At 35.6% G+C, this 19,291-nt stretch overlaps 1 protein-coding gene across 3 annotated transcripts in view; it reads right to left on the reverse strand.

Moving 5' to 3' along the window:
- The window catches only part of LOC120348913 (partitioning defective 3 homolog), a 114,713-nt gene that overhangs the window by 79,076 nt on the left and 16,346 nt on the right, over positions 1-19,291 (reverse strand). The window contains exons 1-3 of one of the 3 annotated variants that reach the window (XM_039440453.1): positions 11,927-12,366; positions 11,607-11,807; positions 5,019-5,148 (exon numbers count right to left, since the gene is read on the reverse strand). In XM_039440453.1, coding sequence (XP_039296387.1) covers positions 5,019-5,148; positions 11,607-11,807; positions 11,927-12,052 — 457 coding nt within the window. In that variant the 5' untranslated portion in view covers positions 12,053-12,366. Of the gene's footprint in view, positions 1-5,018; positions 5,149-11,606; positions 11,808-11,926; positions 12,367-19,291 lie in introns of those variants that run through there. The other 2 variants (XM_039440455.1, XM_039440454.1) reach the window with 2 other exon arrangements.

Genomic DNA, 19,291 nt, shown 5'->3' on the forward strand with positions numbered 1-19,291 from the left:
CAAGACATTGCAATGACCCTCGCACAAGCCTAGGTCTCATGGGGGGATCATAACCATCATTTTCTCCATTATAATCAAAATCAAGACATTCCAATGACCCACGCACAAGCCTAGGTCTCATTCAAGAATCATCATCATCATATACAATTCTTTGCTATTGAATTGAATCCGCTTTTCCCAGAAACCTTCTACAACAATTTCGAACAAATTCAATCCGAAATAAAGGAAAATAATTCTAATGATAAAAAGGAAATGTAATAAGGAAAAGCCAGCTACTTTGAAATAAGGAGGGAATGCATCTTTTTTCTCCTATAGTTGGCTTCACTGTTCAAAATGTGAGCATTAATAAGTTATTTATAAGGAATGCCCAACGTTTTTAGTGAATTTCACTATAGTGAGGTCCACGTTATAATGGCAGTATTGGATTAACATTGGTGTTGCTATCCTTGTCTATCATTCCACAAAACAGGTAGCTCTATCCTGTTCTGTATCAAATTATGGTGTTGTGTATCAAGTTGAGATGATACTGTATCCATATTGTGTTGATTGATACTGTATCATGTTGTGGTTTTTCTTGTTCTATAGTGAGGTCCACGTTATAATGGCAGTATTCGATTAACATTGGTGTTGCTATCCTTGTCTATCATTCCACAAAGCAGATAGCGCTATCCTGTTTTGTATCAAATTATGGTGTTGTGTATCAAGTTGTGATGATACTGTATCATGTGGTTTTTCTTGTTCTATAGTGAGGTCCACGTTATAATGGCAGTATTTGATTAACATTGGTGTTGCTATCCTTGCCTATCATTCCACAAAGCAGATAGCTCTATCCTGTTTTGTATCAAATTATGGTGTTGTGTATCAAGTTGAGATGATACTGTATCATATTGTCGAACACTAATTGCTATAGTGAGGTCCACGTTATAATGGCAGTATTTGATTAACATTGGTGTTGCTATCCTTGTCTATCATTCCACGAAGCAGGTAGCTCTATCCTGTTTTGTATCAAATTATGGTGTTGTGTATCAAGTTGAGATGATACTGTATCATATTGTCGAACACTAATTGCTATAGTGAGGTCCACGTTATAATGGCAGTATTTGATTAACATTGGTGTTGCTATCCTTGTCTATCATTCCACAAAGCAGATAGCTCTATCCAGTTCTGTATCAAATTATGGTGTTGTGTATCAAGTTGAGATGATACTGTATCCATATTGTGTTGATTGATACGGTATCATGTTGTGATTTTTCTTGTTCTATAAAAAGGTCTTCGTTATAATGGCAGTATTTGATTAACATTGGTGTTGCTATCCTTGTCTATCATTCCACAAAGCAGGTAGCTCTATCCTGTTTTGTATCAAATTATGGTGTTGTGTATCAAGTTAAGATGATACTGTATCATGTGGTTTTTCTTGTTCAATAGTGAGGTCCACGTTATAATGGCAGTATTGGATTAACATTGGTGTTGCTATCCTAGTCTATCATTCCACAAAGCAGGTAGCTCTATCTTGTTTTGTATCAAATTATGGTGTTGTGTATCAAGTTGAGATGATACTGTATCATACTGTGTTGGTACTGTATCATATTGTGTTGAAACTATGATGGGAAAAATTACTGAGCAGTTTCGAGTTATTACAATAAGAAGCGAACGTATGTAGTGTATACAAAAATAATGTGGCAATAATAATAAAGCATTGGCTTTTTGCTTCTCTTCTCTCTTATCTGAATTGTTATTGTTATGTGACCCTGACTAACTGTGTATGACTCACACACTCTGTACTATCTATCAACTTCTTCTTCTTCTTCTTCTTCTTCTTCTTCTTCTTCTTCTTCTTCTTCTTCTTCTTCTTCTTCTTCTTCTCCTCCTCCTCCTTCTTCTCTATTCGCCTTCTCTCCATCCTCTACTTCTTCTCTTCTCAAGCATCTTTCCCTTCTTCTTCAGAAAATGATGTTTCTTCTTCTTCTTCTCCTTGTTATTCACTATCTTATTCTTCTCCTTCTTCATTATCATCATCTTCTTCTTCTTCTCAATCTTTATCATCATCATCATTATCAAACAATTCATCATAGAATAAAAATCTTCTTCTTGTTATTTACTATCTTATTCTTTTTATTCTTCTCCTACTTCATCTTCTTCTTCTCCTTTTTCTCCTACTTCTACAACCACTTCTTCATCTTCATCATTATAAAATAATAGGATATCTCCTTCTCCTTCTTGTTCTTCACCATCATCTCCTTCTTCTTCTTGTTCTTCTTCACCATCATCTCCTTCTCCTTCTTAATCTTCTTCTTCTTATTCTTCATCTTCTTCTTCACCATCATCTCCTACTTATTCTTCTTTTTCTTCTTCTTCTTCTTCTTCTTCTTCTTCTTCTTCTTCACCATCATCTCCTTCTTCTTCTTCTTCTTCACCATCATCTCCTTCTACTTATTCTTCTTCTTCTTCTTCTTCTTCTTCTTCTTCTCCATCTCCCTCTTCTTCTTCCACTTCATCTTCTTCCTGATGTCTTCTTCTTCTTCTTCTTCTTCTTCTTCTTCTTTTACTACTACTTCTTCGTCATCATCATCATCATCATCATCATCATCATCATCATCATCAAACAATAATTCATCAATAATATCAATAATTGACACACAGAGCTACGCAGTCTCAACGAATACAAAAACTGGACATGCGCCAAACAAAATAATGTAGATATTTACATTCACTCAGCTTATCAACATTGAAGGTTGAATTGTAAGCAAGCATCCATTCATGTTATATTCAAAGCCAATACTGACACCAAAAAGTAATTATTTATGAGGAGTGCAGCTGACAGTATAAAAGTTAACTAATCGTCTCACTAGAGGAAGAAAAACTACTGAGTTAATGGAAGATCACCGGTTATGCAACTAGTTTACAATAATTATTATTATCATCTAGGCATACATTCCATAATACACTATTATATCTTGGAGGAGATAAGAGATTTCAATAGATTAATATTTACTCATTTGGATCATAATGGTGTTGGTGTGTTGCCAACGTGTGAACACTCCCATAACAACGAACAATCTTCTCTTGAAGACTAGCATTAGTGTGAACACTTCCATAACAACCGATAGTATTCATTTTCTACCTCAGTGTGAACACTACTATAACAACCAATAATCTCCTCTTAAAGACTAGCACTGGTGTGAACACACCCATAAGAAACAATAGTATTCATTTTCTACCTCAGTGTGAACACTACTATGACAACGAAAAATCTTCTCTTAAAGACTAGCACTGGTGTGAACACACCCATAAGAAACAATAGTATTCATTTTCTCCCTCAGTGTGAACATTCCTATAACAACAAATAATAATATTCGTATGGCTTTTATTGGTGGGGAGTTCCTGGCTGAAGTTCCACCTCGCCTTAATATTAGAGCCGTCAATGGGCCTTACGACTGTCATACTTCAGCCGGGACCGACAGTTTAACGTGCCCATCCGATAACACGGGAGTGACCTGTTCAAAAACTTTTGGCTCTGAGTGGGTTCGAACCCGGGATCTCTAGGTTGCTACGCAAGCACTCTATCCACTACACCACGGATCACTCCATAACAACCAATAATCTCCTCTTAAAGACTAGCACTGGGGTGAACACACCCATAAGAAACAATAGTATTCATTTTCTACCTCAGTGTTGAACACACCCATAACAATCAATGTTTAAAATTTTCTATCTCAGTGTGAACACTCCCATAACAACCAATGTAATTCTCCTTCTGAAGACTGTCACTAATGAAAAAGCTTCTTTAAGAATCAATAGTATTCATTTTCTACCTCAGTGTGAACACTCCTGTAACAATCAATGTTTAAAATTTTCTATCTCAGTGTGAACACTCCCATAACAACCAATGTAATTCTCCTTCTGATGACTGTCACTAATGAAAACGATTTCTTAAGAATCAATAGTATTCTCCGTCAGTGTGAGCACTCCCATAACAACCAATGTTTTCCTTCTGAGGACTAGACTAATGTGAACACTTCCTTAAATAACAATAGTTTTCATTTTCTACCTCAGTGTAAACACTCCCGAAACAACCATTAGTATTAATTTTCTACCAACGTGCGAACACTAACATAACAACCAATGTTATTCTCCTTCTGAGGACTAAACTAATGTGAACACACCCATCAAATTGCGTTCATTTTCTACCTCAGTGTGAACACTCGCATAACAACAAATGTCATTAATTTCCTACCAATGCATGAACACTCCCATAACAACCAACGAGTTTCAAATCAATTCCAACGACACATTGCTGATTTTTATTCGAATTAATCTTGAATTGATTCCTGATTTCCACTCAAATAAATCTTTAAAAATAAAACACTTTTTCTATAGTGATGGGTCCACGTTATAATGGCAGTGGAGAAAGATAGGAGAACAACGTTGCCGATCCTCTGTCTTGTCAATGCCTTCTATGGACGGTAGCTGATACAGGTTTATTGATGTAATATTAATAAATAAATTCAATTCTTGAATTGATTCCTGATTTCCACTCAAATAAATCTTTAAAAATAAAACACTTTTTCTATAGTGATGGGTCCACGTTATAATGACAGTGAAGAAAGAGGTAGGAGATCAACGTTGCCGATCCTCTGTCTTGTCAATGCCTTCTATGGACGGTAGCTGATACAGGTTTATTGATGTAATATTAACGGTTCATTCTCGTTTAAAATAATCAATTATAGTTTATAAAACAATAACTTATATTTTTCAATAATTTCATAATTAAGATAAAATATTTAGTTGATCAATTATTAATTCTACATAGTTAAAAGACGATCTGCTAACAGAGCAAAGCGAGAAAGAGATAGCGCTATCCGCTTTGTGGAATGATAGACAAGGATAGCAATACCATTGCTAATCAAACACTGCCATTATAACGTGGATCTCACTATAATATAGGAATTTTTCTATATATTGGTTTTCTATATAATTTTTCTATTATTTCTATAATTTTTCTATAGTTGTTGACTTACCGTTGTCCTGTAGATGGTTCAAGGCCGGTTCACTGCCTCGCCTCACTTGTAAACTACTTATATGCGCCGGTTGATCGAGCAGGTCACACTCTCTCACTTCAATTGCAGCCGTCTTTCCATCTCCCTCCACCTACGACACATCATTCATCATTCATTGATTAGGTATTGGCATACATAAAATATAGCATAAGAAGATATGCTATGGATGGTAGACTTTCTTTTCGTTTGTCTATGGCATCACTATAAAATAATCATACACTATCTCCACACATGATACTGTATCATTTATACAATAAGTACATTATCATAAAAATCTGGTGTGGTACACTCACACAACTTTCCTTGCTCATTGAACTGTAAGCCCCATTTCTAAACGAGAATAATTTAGGGGAATAACATAATGACGATTGGCGGCAACATTTTATTTGAAACTACGATCAGACTTCAGTCTGTATACAGTATATGTGTGTATATATAATTGTTTTCACAGTACTTTTTCCTTTGTGTAAATTGTGAAATTCGATGATTTTTTTTTTAAAGTCGTCAAAACAGCTGTTCTACAGATGAAATATCTAGACTATGACTGTGTTCTTTTTATAAACTGCTCTACCTACCTACCTCATGCACTAGAAGGAGATTACAACGTCCATTTCTCAAGGATGTGGTGGACCCCCCATTAGTTTTCCAGGGAAAAGATTCATGCCAGTTGATAGAGCTGATAAATAACTATACAGGGTATGAATTTGAAAAAAATCGGTCAAATAATTTTTGAGAAAATCGTGAAAAACATGGTTTTTTAGTAATTATCTGCCATTTTTCTCAAGAATATTACGGAGCTCCTGCAATTTTCCCAAAAATGAGACTCATGTCAGTTGATAGGGATTAGCTATCTATGGTATAAATTTGAAGAAAATCGTTGCAGCCGTTTTCGAGAAAATCGTGAAAAAAATGGTTTTTTAGTCATTATCCGCCATTTTGAATTCAATTTTATTGAATTTCTTATTGTCAGATCCTCATGGTATAAGGACCTTAAGTTTAAAATTTCAAGTCTATCGGTTGATTAGGACTGGAGCTATCGTGTTCACAAACACAAACACACACACAAACACAAACACACACACACACACACACACACACACACACACACACACACAGACCAACACCCAAAAATCATGTTTTTGGACTCGGGGGACCTTGAAACGTATAGAAAACTTGAAATCGGGGTACATTAATTTTTTTTGGAAAGCAATACTTTCCTTACCTATGGTAGTAGGGCAAGGAAAGTAATGATAGGGAGAGGAGAAATAAGGTAACCTTGTGCTATTCCTCTCCCAAATTTAGATAAGGTTACACATAGTTCGAAATAGGTCAAGTCTTGTAGTTGTTCACTTCACAAAATTGTCAGATCTCGAGTATTTTCACAAAGTATCACCACAATATGATACAGTATCATCTCAACTTGATACACAACACCATAATTTGATTGATACAAAATTCCCAAACTTTCAATGAAGCGACCCAGGAGGTATGCCATGATTTGTGGACTTCATTCAAAGGTTGCAAGTTTTGTATCATACTATGGTGTTGTGTATCAAGTTGAGATGATACTGTATCATATTGTGGTGAAACTGTATCATGTGTGGAGATAGTTTATGATTATTTGGACGCGTTCCCATGAAGGACAACGATATGCAATGGTTTGTAGAATTCATTCCAAGTTTGGAAGTATCAATTCATGGTATTGTGTATCAAGTTGAGATGAAACAAAATAAAATAATGTTAAGTTTCAGCTATTTTGAATTATTTAGAAATATTTAATTACGTTTCCAATTATAGAAATAAGAAAATAAAAACTGCAACTACTGTCATAAAAATCTGGTGTGGCGCACTCGCACAACTTTCCTTGCCGTTATGAAAATTGATCACCTGACGCTAGAGTTAACGCTCATCTCAATTCTACTATTCAAAGATCTAAGCCAGAGCTGGTGACAGTAAAATAACGCTGGAGACACACGAAGTCTGCTATCTCTTCATAGTGAATGATTCAATAGAATCAACAGTTGCCAACAGTTTGCAATTGGAATAATAAAATTTTCTCGAATTTCGAGCTTATTTTAAATTTTAGGTGAAAATGTTACTGAACATTAATTGTAGAGATTTTCATGCTTAATCTTTTTTTTTTCGTTTTAATTGTATCTGAAGCCTGGTAATTGGGAATCTATCTGCATTGATGGGGCGGAGCTCCTGGAATTTTTACAGATATGGCACTTGTGGCAGTTGATAGAGCTTATCGATGACTATTTTAGGTAAGAATTTGATCAAAATCGTTGGAGCCGTTTCCGAGAAAATCACGAAAAACCCTGTTTTTGACAACATTTTCGCCATTTTAGCCGCCATCCTGAATTGCATTTGATCGAAATTGTTCGTGTCGGATCCTTATAGTGAAAGGACTTTAAGTTCCAAATTTCAAGTCATTCCGTTAATTGGGAGATGAGATATCGTGTACACAGACGCACAAACACTCATACACACACACACACACACACACACACACCACACACACACACACACACACACACACACACACACACACACACATACAGACCAATACCCAAAAACCACTTTTTTGGACTCAGGGGACCCTGAAACGTATAGAAATTTAGAAATTGGGGTACCTTAATTTTTTTCGGAAAGCAATACTTTCCTTACCTATGGTAATAGGGCAAGGAAAGTAAAAATAAGGTAACCTTGTGCTATTCCTCTCCCAAATTTAGATAAGGTTACACATAGTCCGAAATAGGTTGAGTCTCGTAGTTCTTCAATGCAAAAAATTGTCAGATCTCGAGTATTTTCACAAAGTATCAACACAATATGATACAGTATCATCTCAACTTGATACACAACACCATAATTTGATTGATACAAAATTCCCAAACATTCAATGAAGCGACCCAGGAGATATGCCATGGTTTGTGGACTTAATTCAAAGTTTTGGAGTTTTGTATCAAATTATGGCGTTGTGTATCAAGTTGAGATGATACTGTATCATATTGCGGTGATACTGTATCAAGTGTGGAGATAGTGTATGGTTATTTGGGCGCGTTCCCATAAAGGTCACATATTTGCAATGGTTTGTGGAATTCATTCCAAGTTTGGAAGTATCAATTCATGGTATTGTGTATCAAGTTGAGATGATACTGTATCATATTGCGGTGATACTGTATCAAGTGTGGAGATAGTGTATGGTTATTTGGGCGCGTTCCCATAAAGGTCACATATTTGCAATGGTTTGTGGAATTCATTCCAAGTTTGGAAGTATCAATTCATGGTATTGTGTATCAATTTGAGATGATACAAAATAAAATAATGTTAAGTTTCAGCTATTTTGAATTATTTTTTTACAAGTAATTAATTAATCAATTAAAAAATTAATTAGTAATTAATTAAAAAAAACAAAGAATTACGTGTTTACAAGTTTGTGTTGCTTGAATGGTTCCAAATTTTCTTAAATAACTCAATATTATTCGTTACAAGTGGTAATTGAGTGGAATATTTCTAATCAATTTATTAATTCAAGCCATCTAAATTCAAAATTTATAGTTTTCAATTTTGTTTAGGACTAAAATTTTATCAAAATTGTACACGTGCAATTCTAACCTTATTTCGGAGGACTTTTTCACCTATATAAATTTGGAAGAAAAATAGCACAAGGGCCATCTTATTATTTTATTTTCCAATGTTATTACATCAGTGTCATTTGCATTGTAAATAAATAAAGAAAAAAAATTAGAAATGTTTAATTACGTTTCCAATTATTATAGAAATAAGAAAATAAAAACTGCAACTACTGTCATAAAAATCTGGTGTAGCGCACTCACACAACTTTCCTTGCCGTTATGAAAATTGATCACCTGACGCTAGAGTTAACGCGCATCTCAAGTCTACTATTCAAAGATCTAAGCCAGAACTGGTGACAGTAAAATAACGCTGGAGACACACGAAGTCTGCTATCTCTTCATAATGAATGATTCAATAGAATCAACAGTTGCCAACAGTTTGCAATTGGAATAATAGCATTTTCTCGAATTTCGAGCTTATTTTAAATTTTAGGTGAAAATGTTACTGAACATTAATTGTAGAGATTTTCAGGCCCATTCTTTTCCACTTGAAATTTTTCGTTTAAATTGTATCCGAAGTCTGGTAATTGGGAATCTAAAATCAAACTTTGCATAGATGGGCCGGAGCTCCTGGAATTTTTACAGATATGAGACTTGTGGCAGTTGATAGAGCTTATCAATGACTATTTTAGGTATGATTTTGATCAAAATCGTTGGAGCATTTTTCGAGAAAATCGCGAAAAACCCTGTTTTTGACAACATTTTCGCAATTTTATCCGCCATCTTGAACTGCATTTGATCGAAATTGTTCGTGTCGGATCCTTATATTGTAAGGACCTTAAGTTCCAAATTTCAAGTCATTCCGTTAATTGGGAGATGAGATATCGTGTACACAGACGCACATACACTCATACACACACACACACACACACACACACACACACCACACACACACACACACACCACACACACACACACACACACACACATACAGACCAATACCCAAAAACCAGTTTTTTGGACTCAGGGGACCTTGAAACGTATAGAAATTTAGAAATTGGGGTACCTTAATTTTTTTCGGAAAGCAATACTTTCCTTACCTATGGTAATAGGGAAAGGAAAGTAAAAACGATAGAGTCTTTCACGTCCCCAAAATTTTTACTTGTCAAGTTGATATTCAGTTCGCCCTGGATTTGTTTCTACAATTTTCTGCAATAAGGCAACCTTGTGCTATTCCTCGCCCAAATTTAGATAAGGTTACACATAGTCCCAAATAGGTTGAGTCTCGTAGTTCTTCAATTCACAAAATTGTCAGATCTCGAGTATTTTCACAAAGTATCAACACAATATGATACAGTATCATCTCAACTTGATACACAACACCATAATTCGATTGATACAAAACTCCCAAACTTTGAATGAAGCGACCCAGGAGATATGCCATGGTTTGTGGACTTCATTCAAAGTTTGCAAGTTTTGTATCAAATTATGGCGTTGTGTATCAAGTTGAGATGATACTGTATCATATTATGTTGATAATGTATCATTTATGGTGATATCTCAGAGAAAAGATAGCATGGAAAGATATGCCAAGTTTTGTAGAATTCATTCAAAGTTTGGAAGTTTTGTATCAAATTATGGTGTTGTGTATCAAGTTGAGATGATACTGTATCATATTGCTGTGATACTGTATCATGTGTGGAGATAGTGTATGATTATTTGGGCGCGTTCCCATGAAGGACAACGATATGCAATGGTTTGTAGAATTCATTGCAAGTTTGGAAGTATCAATTCATGGTATTGTGTATCAAGTTGAGATGATACAAAATAAAATAATGTTAAGTTTCAGCTATTTTGAATTATTTGGAAATGTATAATTACGTTTCCAATTATAGAAATAAGAAAATAAAAACTACTGTCATAAAAACCTGGTGTGGCGCACTCACACAACTTTCCTTGCCGTTATGAAAATTGATCACCTGACGCTAGAGTTAACGCGCATCTCAAGTCTACTATTCAAAGATCTAAGCCAGAGCTGGTGACAGTAAAATAACGCTGGAGACACACGAAGTCTGCTATCTCTTCATAGTGAATGATTCAATAGAATCAACAGTTGCCAACAGTTTGCAAATTAAAAAATCTTTTTTTTTCAAACTTTGAGTTTATTTCCAATTTTAAGTGAAAATGTTACTTGACATTAATTGTAGAGATTTTCATGCTTAATCTTTTTCACTTGAAATTTTTCGTTTAAATTGTATCTGAAGCCTGGTAATTGGGAATCTAAGATCAAACTTTGCATAGATGGGGCGGAGCTCCTGGAATTTTTACAGATATGGCACTTGTGGCAGTTGATAGAGCTTATCGATGACTATTTCAGGTATGAATTTGATCAGAATCGTTGGAGCCGTTTCCGAGAAAATCACGAAAAACCCTGTTTTTGACAACATTTTCACCATTTTCGGATCCTTATATTGTAAGGACTTTAAGTTCCAAATTTCAAGTCATTCCGTTAATTGGGAGATGAGATTTCGTGTACACAGACGCACATACACTCATACACACACACACACACACACACACACACACACACACACACACACACACACACATACACACACACACACACACACACACACACACATACAGACCAATACCCAAAAACCACTTTTTTGGACTCAGGGGACATTGAAACGAATAGAAATTTATAAATTGGGGTACCTTAATTTTTTTTGGAAAGCAATACTTTCCTTACCTATGGTATTGGGCAAGGAAAGTAAAAACTGCAACTACTGTCATAAAAACTGCGACTACACCCCGTTTTGGAAAGCCAATTTTCTGACTCCAGCTGTTTAAAGTCTAGAACTTAGCTAAATACCGAGCTCGGAAACCGGCCCTCAATCTACATTAGAAACTTAGTAACAGGACTAAAAAATCACCCTTTTAAATCAATATTTGAGCCTGAATTACTGACCTGATGGTAGATGATGTGGTCAGGACTGGGCGTGCCCCTAGAGCTGTTGCTGGCGCCATCTCCGGGTTGGTGCGGGTGGGGCACAAATGTGGCCACCAACTGCTCTCTGTCGTCGGCCACATCTGACAGCCGGTCATCCGGGTCCAAAATGCCTCCATCCACTGAGTGCAGACTGTGTACCACCACGTCTGAGGATGCGCACTGCAACAGGTAGATGAAACGGTGGTGGTTAGGAACACACCTAATAAATTGATAAAACAATATTGAAACTTGAAGTACAAAAACGCATTATTATTGGACCAAACCGCATCTTGACTCACCGTAGGTGCAGTTTTAGATGCACTCGCATTGGATGCACCGACAAACTGCAGCTGATTGGCTTGCTGCAATCTCTGCACGTCGTACTTCTGTCGACGCCAGCCAAACAACAGTTTGCCGCCCAACATTTGAATCCGCCCCTAAAACACCCCTGGCGGGGTCCAAAATGCCCCTAATAAGCCTCTAACGGGGGGCTAAAATGCCCCTTTTCACTTCAAAACACTTCCACATGATTTCTACTAAGTTTTGATATTTTCACTCGAAGTACACATGAATTATTGTCTTTTAATATGTGATAATATTGTTGATGATCCATGTTTAACAGCCATATACCACTGCTAGTAACTCATCGTTTTAAAATTGTCTTTTAATGTGTGATAATAGTGTTGATGGTGCACGTTTCACAGCCATATACCACTACTAGTAACTGGTTTGATATAGTTCAGTCTAAGCACACTGAATATTTATTGTCTTTCAATATTTGAGGCTATTGTTGATGGTCCATGTTTCAAATCCATGCAGCACAGCTGTTACACATGCAAAGGTTTTTTAAAACATGTAATTTTGTGATGATCCATGTTTCACAGCCATATATCACTGCTAGTAACTCATCGTTTTAAAATAGTTCAGTCTGAACACACATGAATAATTGTCTTTTAATATGTGATAATAATGTTGATGGTGCATGTTTCACAGCCATATACCACTACTAGTAACTGGTTTGATATAGTTCAGTCTAAGCACACATGAATATTTATTGTCTTTCAATATTTGAGGCTATTGTTGATGGTCCATGTTTCAAATCCATGTAGCACAGCTGTTACATATGCAAAGGTTTTTTAAAACATGTAATTTTTCTCATACTGTACACACAATGACCTACTTGAAAAAATTCATTGGTGTATTTCTTTTTTCACGTTTCAACCAATCTTGAACTTTGTAATAAAAATTTGATAAATGAATGTAGGGATGTTGTTGTTTCGATTTGATTTTGCTGAGGGTGATGTCCATGTCAGCTCTAGGCTTGTGCGCGGGACTGATATTGATTATAAGAGTGTGGAAACAGCGGCTAAACATGACAAACTAAAGATCTATAGTGAGGTCCACGTTATAATGGCAATATTTGAGTAACATTGTTGTTGCTATCCTTGTCTATCATTCAACAAAGCAAATAGCTCTATCCTGTTCTGTATCAAATTATGGTGTTGTGTATCAAGTTGAGATGATACTGTATCATATTGTCGAGTACAAATTGCTATAGTGAGGTCCACGTTATAATGGCAGTATTTGATTAACATTGGTGTTGCTATCATTCCACAAGGCATATAGCTCTATCCTGTTCTGTATCAAATTATGGTGTTGTGTATCGAGTTGAGATGATACTGTATCATATTGTCGAACACTAATTGCTATAGTGAGGTCCACGTTATAATGGCAGTATTTGATTAACATTGGTGTTGCTATCCTTGTCTATGGTTCCACAAAGCAGATAGTGCTATCCTGTTCTGTATCAAATTATGGTGTTGTGTATCGAGTTGAGATGATACTGTATCATATTGTCGAACACTAATTGCTATAGTGAGGTCCACGTTATAATGGCAGTATTTGATTAACATTGGTGTTGCTATCCTTGTCTATCATTCGACAAAGCAGATAGCTCTGTCCTTTTCTAGCTCAGCACCGTTGTCAAAATGTTTGTGAGCTATGAAGAAATATAAGGAGGTCCAGGTTATAATGTTTGTATAGGAAGATAGGAGAAAAGGGTTGCCATATCTCAGCCTTGCCACCCTAACAGCTGATACTGCTATATCTGATTAATCTAACTGTTCATTATTGTTGAAAATAGTTAATCATATTTTGTGCCGGTTGCACAACAGCCGGTTAAATTTTACCGTGATTAATTCCATGACAACCAATCAGAGAAGCCGTCTTTTAAAAAACGGCTTCTCTGATTGGTTCTCGTGAAATTAATCACGGTTAAAATTTAACCGGCTGTTGTGCAAACGGGCCTTTATTTGTCAAGAAAATATTTTTTAACGATGTAATAATAAATTTTCATGATTGAGATTAGATATTTTGTCAATTAGTTGAATTTCTACATTGTTGATAAACAATGTAACAATATTGCGTGAAAGAGATAGCGCCATCTGCCTGGTTGAACGATAGATAAGGATAGCAACACCAATGTTAATCAAATACTGCCACTATAACGTGGACCTCACTATATCAATTAGTGTTCGACAATATGATACAGTATCATCTCAACTTGATACACAACACCATAATTTGATACAGAACAGGATAGAGCTATATGCTTTGTGGAATGATAGACAAGGATAGCAACACCAATGCTAATCAAATACTGCCATTATAACATGGACCTCACTATAGCAATATAGTGTTCGACAATATGATACAGTATCATCTCAACTTGATACACAACACCATAATTTGATACAGAACAGGATAGAGTTATTTGCTTTGTGGGATGATAGACAAGGATAGCAACACCATTGCAAATCACATACTGCCATTATAACGTGGACCTCACTATAACAAAATATTTAATCTCAATAAATTGAGATTCACTTAATATGTGAATTATTACTTTCTATCACTATTCTCTCTCTTTTTCCCACTCGACGTGGAAGAAGAAGAAGCCGTAGAAGTAGTAGTAGAAGAAGAAGAGGAAAAAGATAAAAAGAGGAGGATTGATTGATTGATTGAGTACTTCATTTATGTAGATTACAATATATACTGGCTTATACACTTATATACAATAGCTTACAATACAGCAACATTATAGATGAATTTACATAATATAGACTAAGAAAATAATTATTGAACTGTATATGATATGAAAAAGCAATTTGTAATATAATAACTATAGATAATAATTATATTGTTATGCATCTACATAAATTGGCGGAGCTTTGGACATATCAATGTCCATTCTTCGGAAAGAATATTAAAAATATCCTCCCCACTAACTCTCTACCAAGGAGGAGGAGGGTGGAAGAGAAGCAGGAGGAGGAGAAGGCTACCTTTCACCATTCGAGTGAAAGACTTTCTACTTTTTTTATCCTCTTCGCCTGCTTACTGTTCGATATCCACTTCATTCGCCAATTATTCATTTACACTCCTTCTTCCACGTCTTCTCTTTTTGTTTATCTTCTAATTGTCTCTATTTTTTATCCTACTGTTTTGTTTCTTGTCTTTATTCAACTTCTCCTGTTCACTTCTTCTTCTTCTTCTACTGTTTTCTCTACTCTTTTTTCACCAGTGTACTTGACACTCCCTAAGGATGTCTCTCTTTTACTCAAGCACGCTCTCTCTCTCCCCCTCACCAACAGCAATCAGACCAATAAACTAGATTAATCTATATATAAAAGCGAAATAACACTCACTGACTGACTGACTCACTCACTCGTAGAACTAAAAATCTACCGGACCAAAAACGTTCAAATTTGGTAGGTATGTTCAGTTGGCCCTTTAGAGGCGCACTAAGAAATCCTTTGGCGATATTTTAACTCTAAGGGTGGTTTTTATGGGTTTAAAGTTCGTCTTTTAGCATGTATATTCTTCTTATTCTCTTAATTATAATTGAAAAATTTCCATACCATATGTTAATAGGCTATAGAACTAAAATCTAGAGAGAGTACCTCTTCGAATCGGTTGTTAAGTGGTAACTAAATTAATAATTTTGTCAGGTTGGCATTAAGTTGAGTTGACTTTGTTAGGTTGGCACCAAGTTGAAGATTTAAATGCATTTATCGCGGAAAAATTGATTGGGCACTGCTACTTCAATCAGAGCTATTCCTAGGAATATTATATTACTAGCCGTCAGGCTCGCTTCGCTCGCCATATCTGTTTAGCCAGACGTTAAGTCTGGACCCCCGACTGGATCGTCCTAACATATGATAAAAATGCTCAAATGAAAAATGCAGGCGAGCGAAGCGAGCCTGCTGATCTCATTCTTCGACGATCCAGTTGGGGGTCCAGGGGGCGGAGCCTCCTGGCTAGACGGATATGACGGGCGAAGCGAGCCTGACGGCTAGTATTATCCATTTTATCTATAGTTATTCAAATTGCTATTTTTCATATCATATACAGTTCAATAATTATTTTTTTAATTTATATTTTCTAAATTCATCTATAATTATTTTGCTGTATTGTAAGCTATTGTATATAAGTGTATAAGCCAGTATATATTGTAATCTACATGAATAAAGTACTCAATCAATCAAATGTGTTGGATTGTGTGGAAGAGAGGACCTAGAGTCCTAACTCCGCTCTTGATAAACGCAATCAATAAATCATTCTCTATCAATCTCTCTATCTATCTATCTCACTCTCTCTCTTATTTGGTAGAGAGTTAGTGGGGAGGATATTTTTAATATTCTTCCCAAAGAATGGACATTGATATGTCCAAAGCTCCGCCAATTTATGTAGATGCATAACAATATGATTATTATCTATAGTTATTATATTACAAATTGCTTTTTCATATCATATACAGTTCAATAGTTATTTTCTTAGTCTACATTATGTAAATTCATCGATAATGTTGCTGTATTGTAAGCTATTGTATATAAGTGTATAAGCCAGTATATATTGTAATCTACATAAATAAAGTACTCAATCAATCAATCTCCCTCACCAACAGCAATCAGACCAATAAACTGGATTAATTGATCTATAAATCTATAAAGCAGAACAGGATGATGATAAATCTAGATCACAGAGGCAGGTCGACAGAGCTTCTCCAATAATCTACAATATAGAGTGAACGCTATGCTCTGATAGTCTGGCCTAGCCTAGCCACACAGCTAATAGGCTTGCAATGGAGTAGCAATATTCTTAGTTAGCCTAACTACCTAACTAACTAACTAAGACAGTAGCCTAGTTAATAATTAACAACATATTTCATTATCAGAAAACATCACATCCTAACATGCTATAGTGAGGTCCACGTTATAATGGAAGTGGAGAAAGATGGGACAGCTTCGTTGCCGATTGTCTGCCTTGAGTTGCTTGGTTAATTGACCGAGCGAAGTGAGGTCTAAGATTCAAGTCGACGGTTTGGAATTTCTATTAATGTTTAAATGTTTATATGTTGCGCATTTACGGCGAAACGCGGTAATAGATTTTCATGAAATTTGACAGGTAGGCTCCTTTTTTAATTGCGCGTCGACGTATATACAAGGTTTTTGGAAATTTTGCATTTCAAGGATAATATAAAAGGAAAAGGAGCCTCCTTCATACGCCAATATTAAAGTAAAAATCTGGTGTGGCACAGAGGTGCCACATGAGGTCTGCTATCTCTTCGTAGTGAATGATTTAATAGAACCAACAGTTGCCAACAGTCTGCAATTTAATAATCACATTTTCTCGGATTTCGAGCTTATTTTCAAATTAGGTGGAAATGTTACTGGACATTAATTGCAGAGATTTTCATGCTCAATCTTCTCCACTTGAAATTTTGTGTTTAAATTGTATATGAAGGCTGACAATTGAGAATGTGAAATCAAACTTTGCATAGATTGGGCAAAGCTCCTGAAATTTTTACAGATATAGGACTCTTGACCTATAACCTACCTACGACACAGGAGATATGCCATGGTTTGTGGACTTCATTCAAAGTTTGCAAGTTTTGTATCAAATTATGGTGTTGAGTATCAAATTGAGATGATATTGTACCATAATGTGTTGATAATACCATAATGTGTATCTCAGAGAAAAAATAGCATGGAAAGATATGACAAGTTTTGTAGAATTCATTCAAAGTTTGGAAGTTTTGTATCAAATTATGGTGTTGAGTATCAAATTGAGATGATATTGTACCATAATGTGTTGATAATACCATAATGTGTATCTCAGAGAAAAAATAGCATGGAAAGATATGACAAGTTTTGTAGAATTCATTCAAAGTTTGGAAGTTTTGTATCAAATTATGGTGTTGTGTATCAAGTTGAGATGATACAAAATAAAATAATGTTAAGTTTCAGCTATTTTGAATTATTTAGAAATGTTTAATTACGTTTCCAATTATAGAAATAAGAAAATAAAAACTGCAACTACTGTCATAAAAATCTGGTGTGGCGCACTCACACAACTTTCCTTGCCGTTATGAAAATTGATCACCTGACGCTAGAGTTAACGCGCATCTCAAGTCTACTATTCAAAGATCTAAGCCAGAGCTGGTGACAGGAAATAACGCTGGAGACACACGAAGTCTGCTATCTCTTCATAGTGAATGATTCAATAGAATCAACAGTTGCCAACAGTTTGCAATTGGAATAATAACATTTTCTCGAATTTCGAGCTTATTTTGAATTTTAGGTGAAAATGTTACTGAACATTAATTGTAGAGATTTTCATGCTTAATCTTTTTCACTTGAAATTTTTCGTTTAAATTGTATCTGAAGCCTGGTAATTGGGAATCTAAAATCAAACTTTGCATAGATGGGGCGGAGCTCCTGGAATTTTTACAGATATGAGACAAAATCGTTGGAGCCGTTTTCGAGAAAATCGCGAAAAAACCCTGTTTTTGACAACATTTTCGCCGCCATCTTGGATTGCATTTGATCGAAATTGTTCGTGTCGGATCTTTATAGTGTAAGGACCTTAAGTTCCAAATTTCAAGTCATTCCGTTAATATTGGGAGACGAGATATCGTGTACACAGACGCACACACACTCATATACACACACACACACACACACACACACACACACACACACACACATACATATCTTGTTCTTCTCCTTTCCTTGTTCTCTTTCTTCTCCATGTCTTGTTTATCTCATTCTTCTTCTACAAATCCTTTTGCTCTTCTTCTCATTCTTCTTCTACAAATCCTTTTGCTCTTCTTCTCATTCTTCTCCTCCTCATCCTTTTGATATTGTTCATCATCTTCATTTTCTTCTTCTCCTGCTACTCTCCCCCTTGTTTTTATCTTCTTTTCAATACCTTCTACGGTACATTTGCTTTTCATTGGCTTCCAACTCAATCTCTTACCAGTGTCCTATGTATTTTCTCTTCTTCTCCTCCTAATTGAAATATTATATCGTTTACTATCTGCATTTTCTAATCATCATTATCTTCATCATCTTTCATCATTCTCTATCTCCTCTCCACCTAGGTCTTCCTGCTTCTTCTACTACATCACCTTCTTCTTCTTCTTCTTTCTCTTCTTCTCTTCCGTATTCTTCTTCTTTCTCTTCTTCTCTTCCGTCTTCTCTTCTTCTTCTTCTTCTCTTCTTCTTCTTCTTCTTCTTCATCTTCTTCTTCTTCTATTGTTTTTCGTGTGCCATATTATACAATGCAATACTCTTGTAATGTTTCCTCACATTATTTTACCGTGC

This window comes from Nilaparvata lugens, chromosome 14, assembly GCF_014356525.2.
Source record: "Nilaparvata lugens isolate BPH chromosome 14, ASM1435652v1, whole genome shotgun sequence".
NCBI lineage: Eukaryota > Metazoa > Arthropoda > Insecta > Hemiptera > Delphacidae > Nilaparvata > Nilaparvata lugens.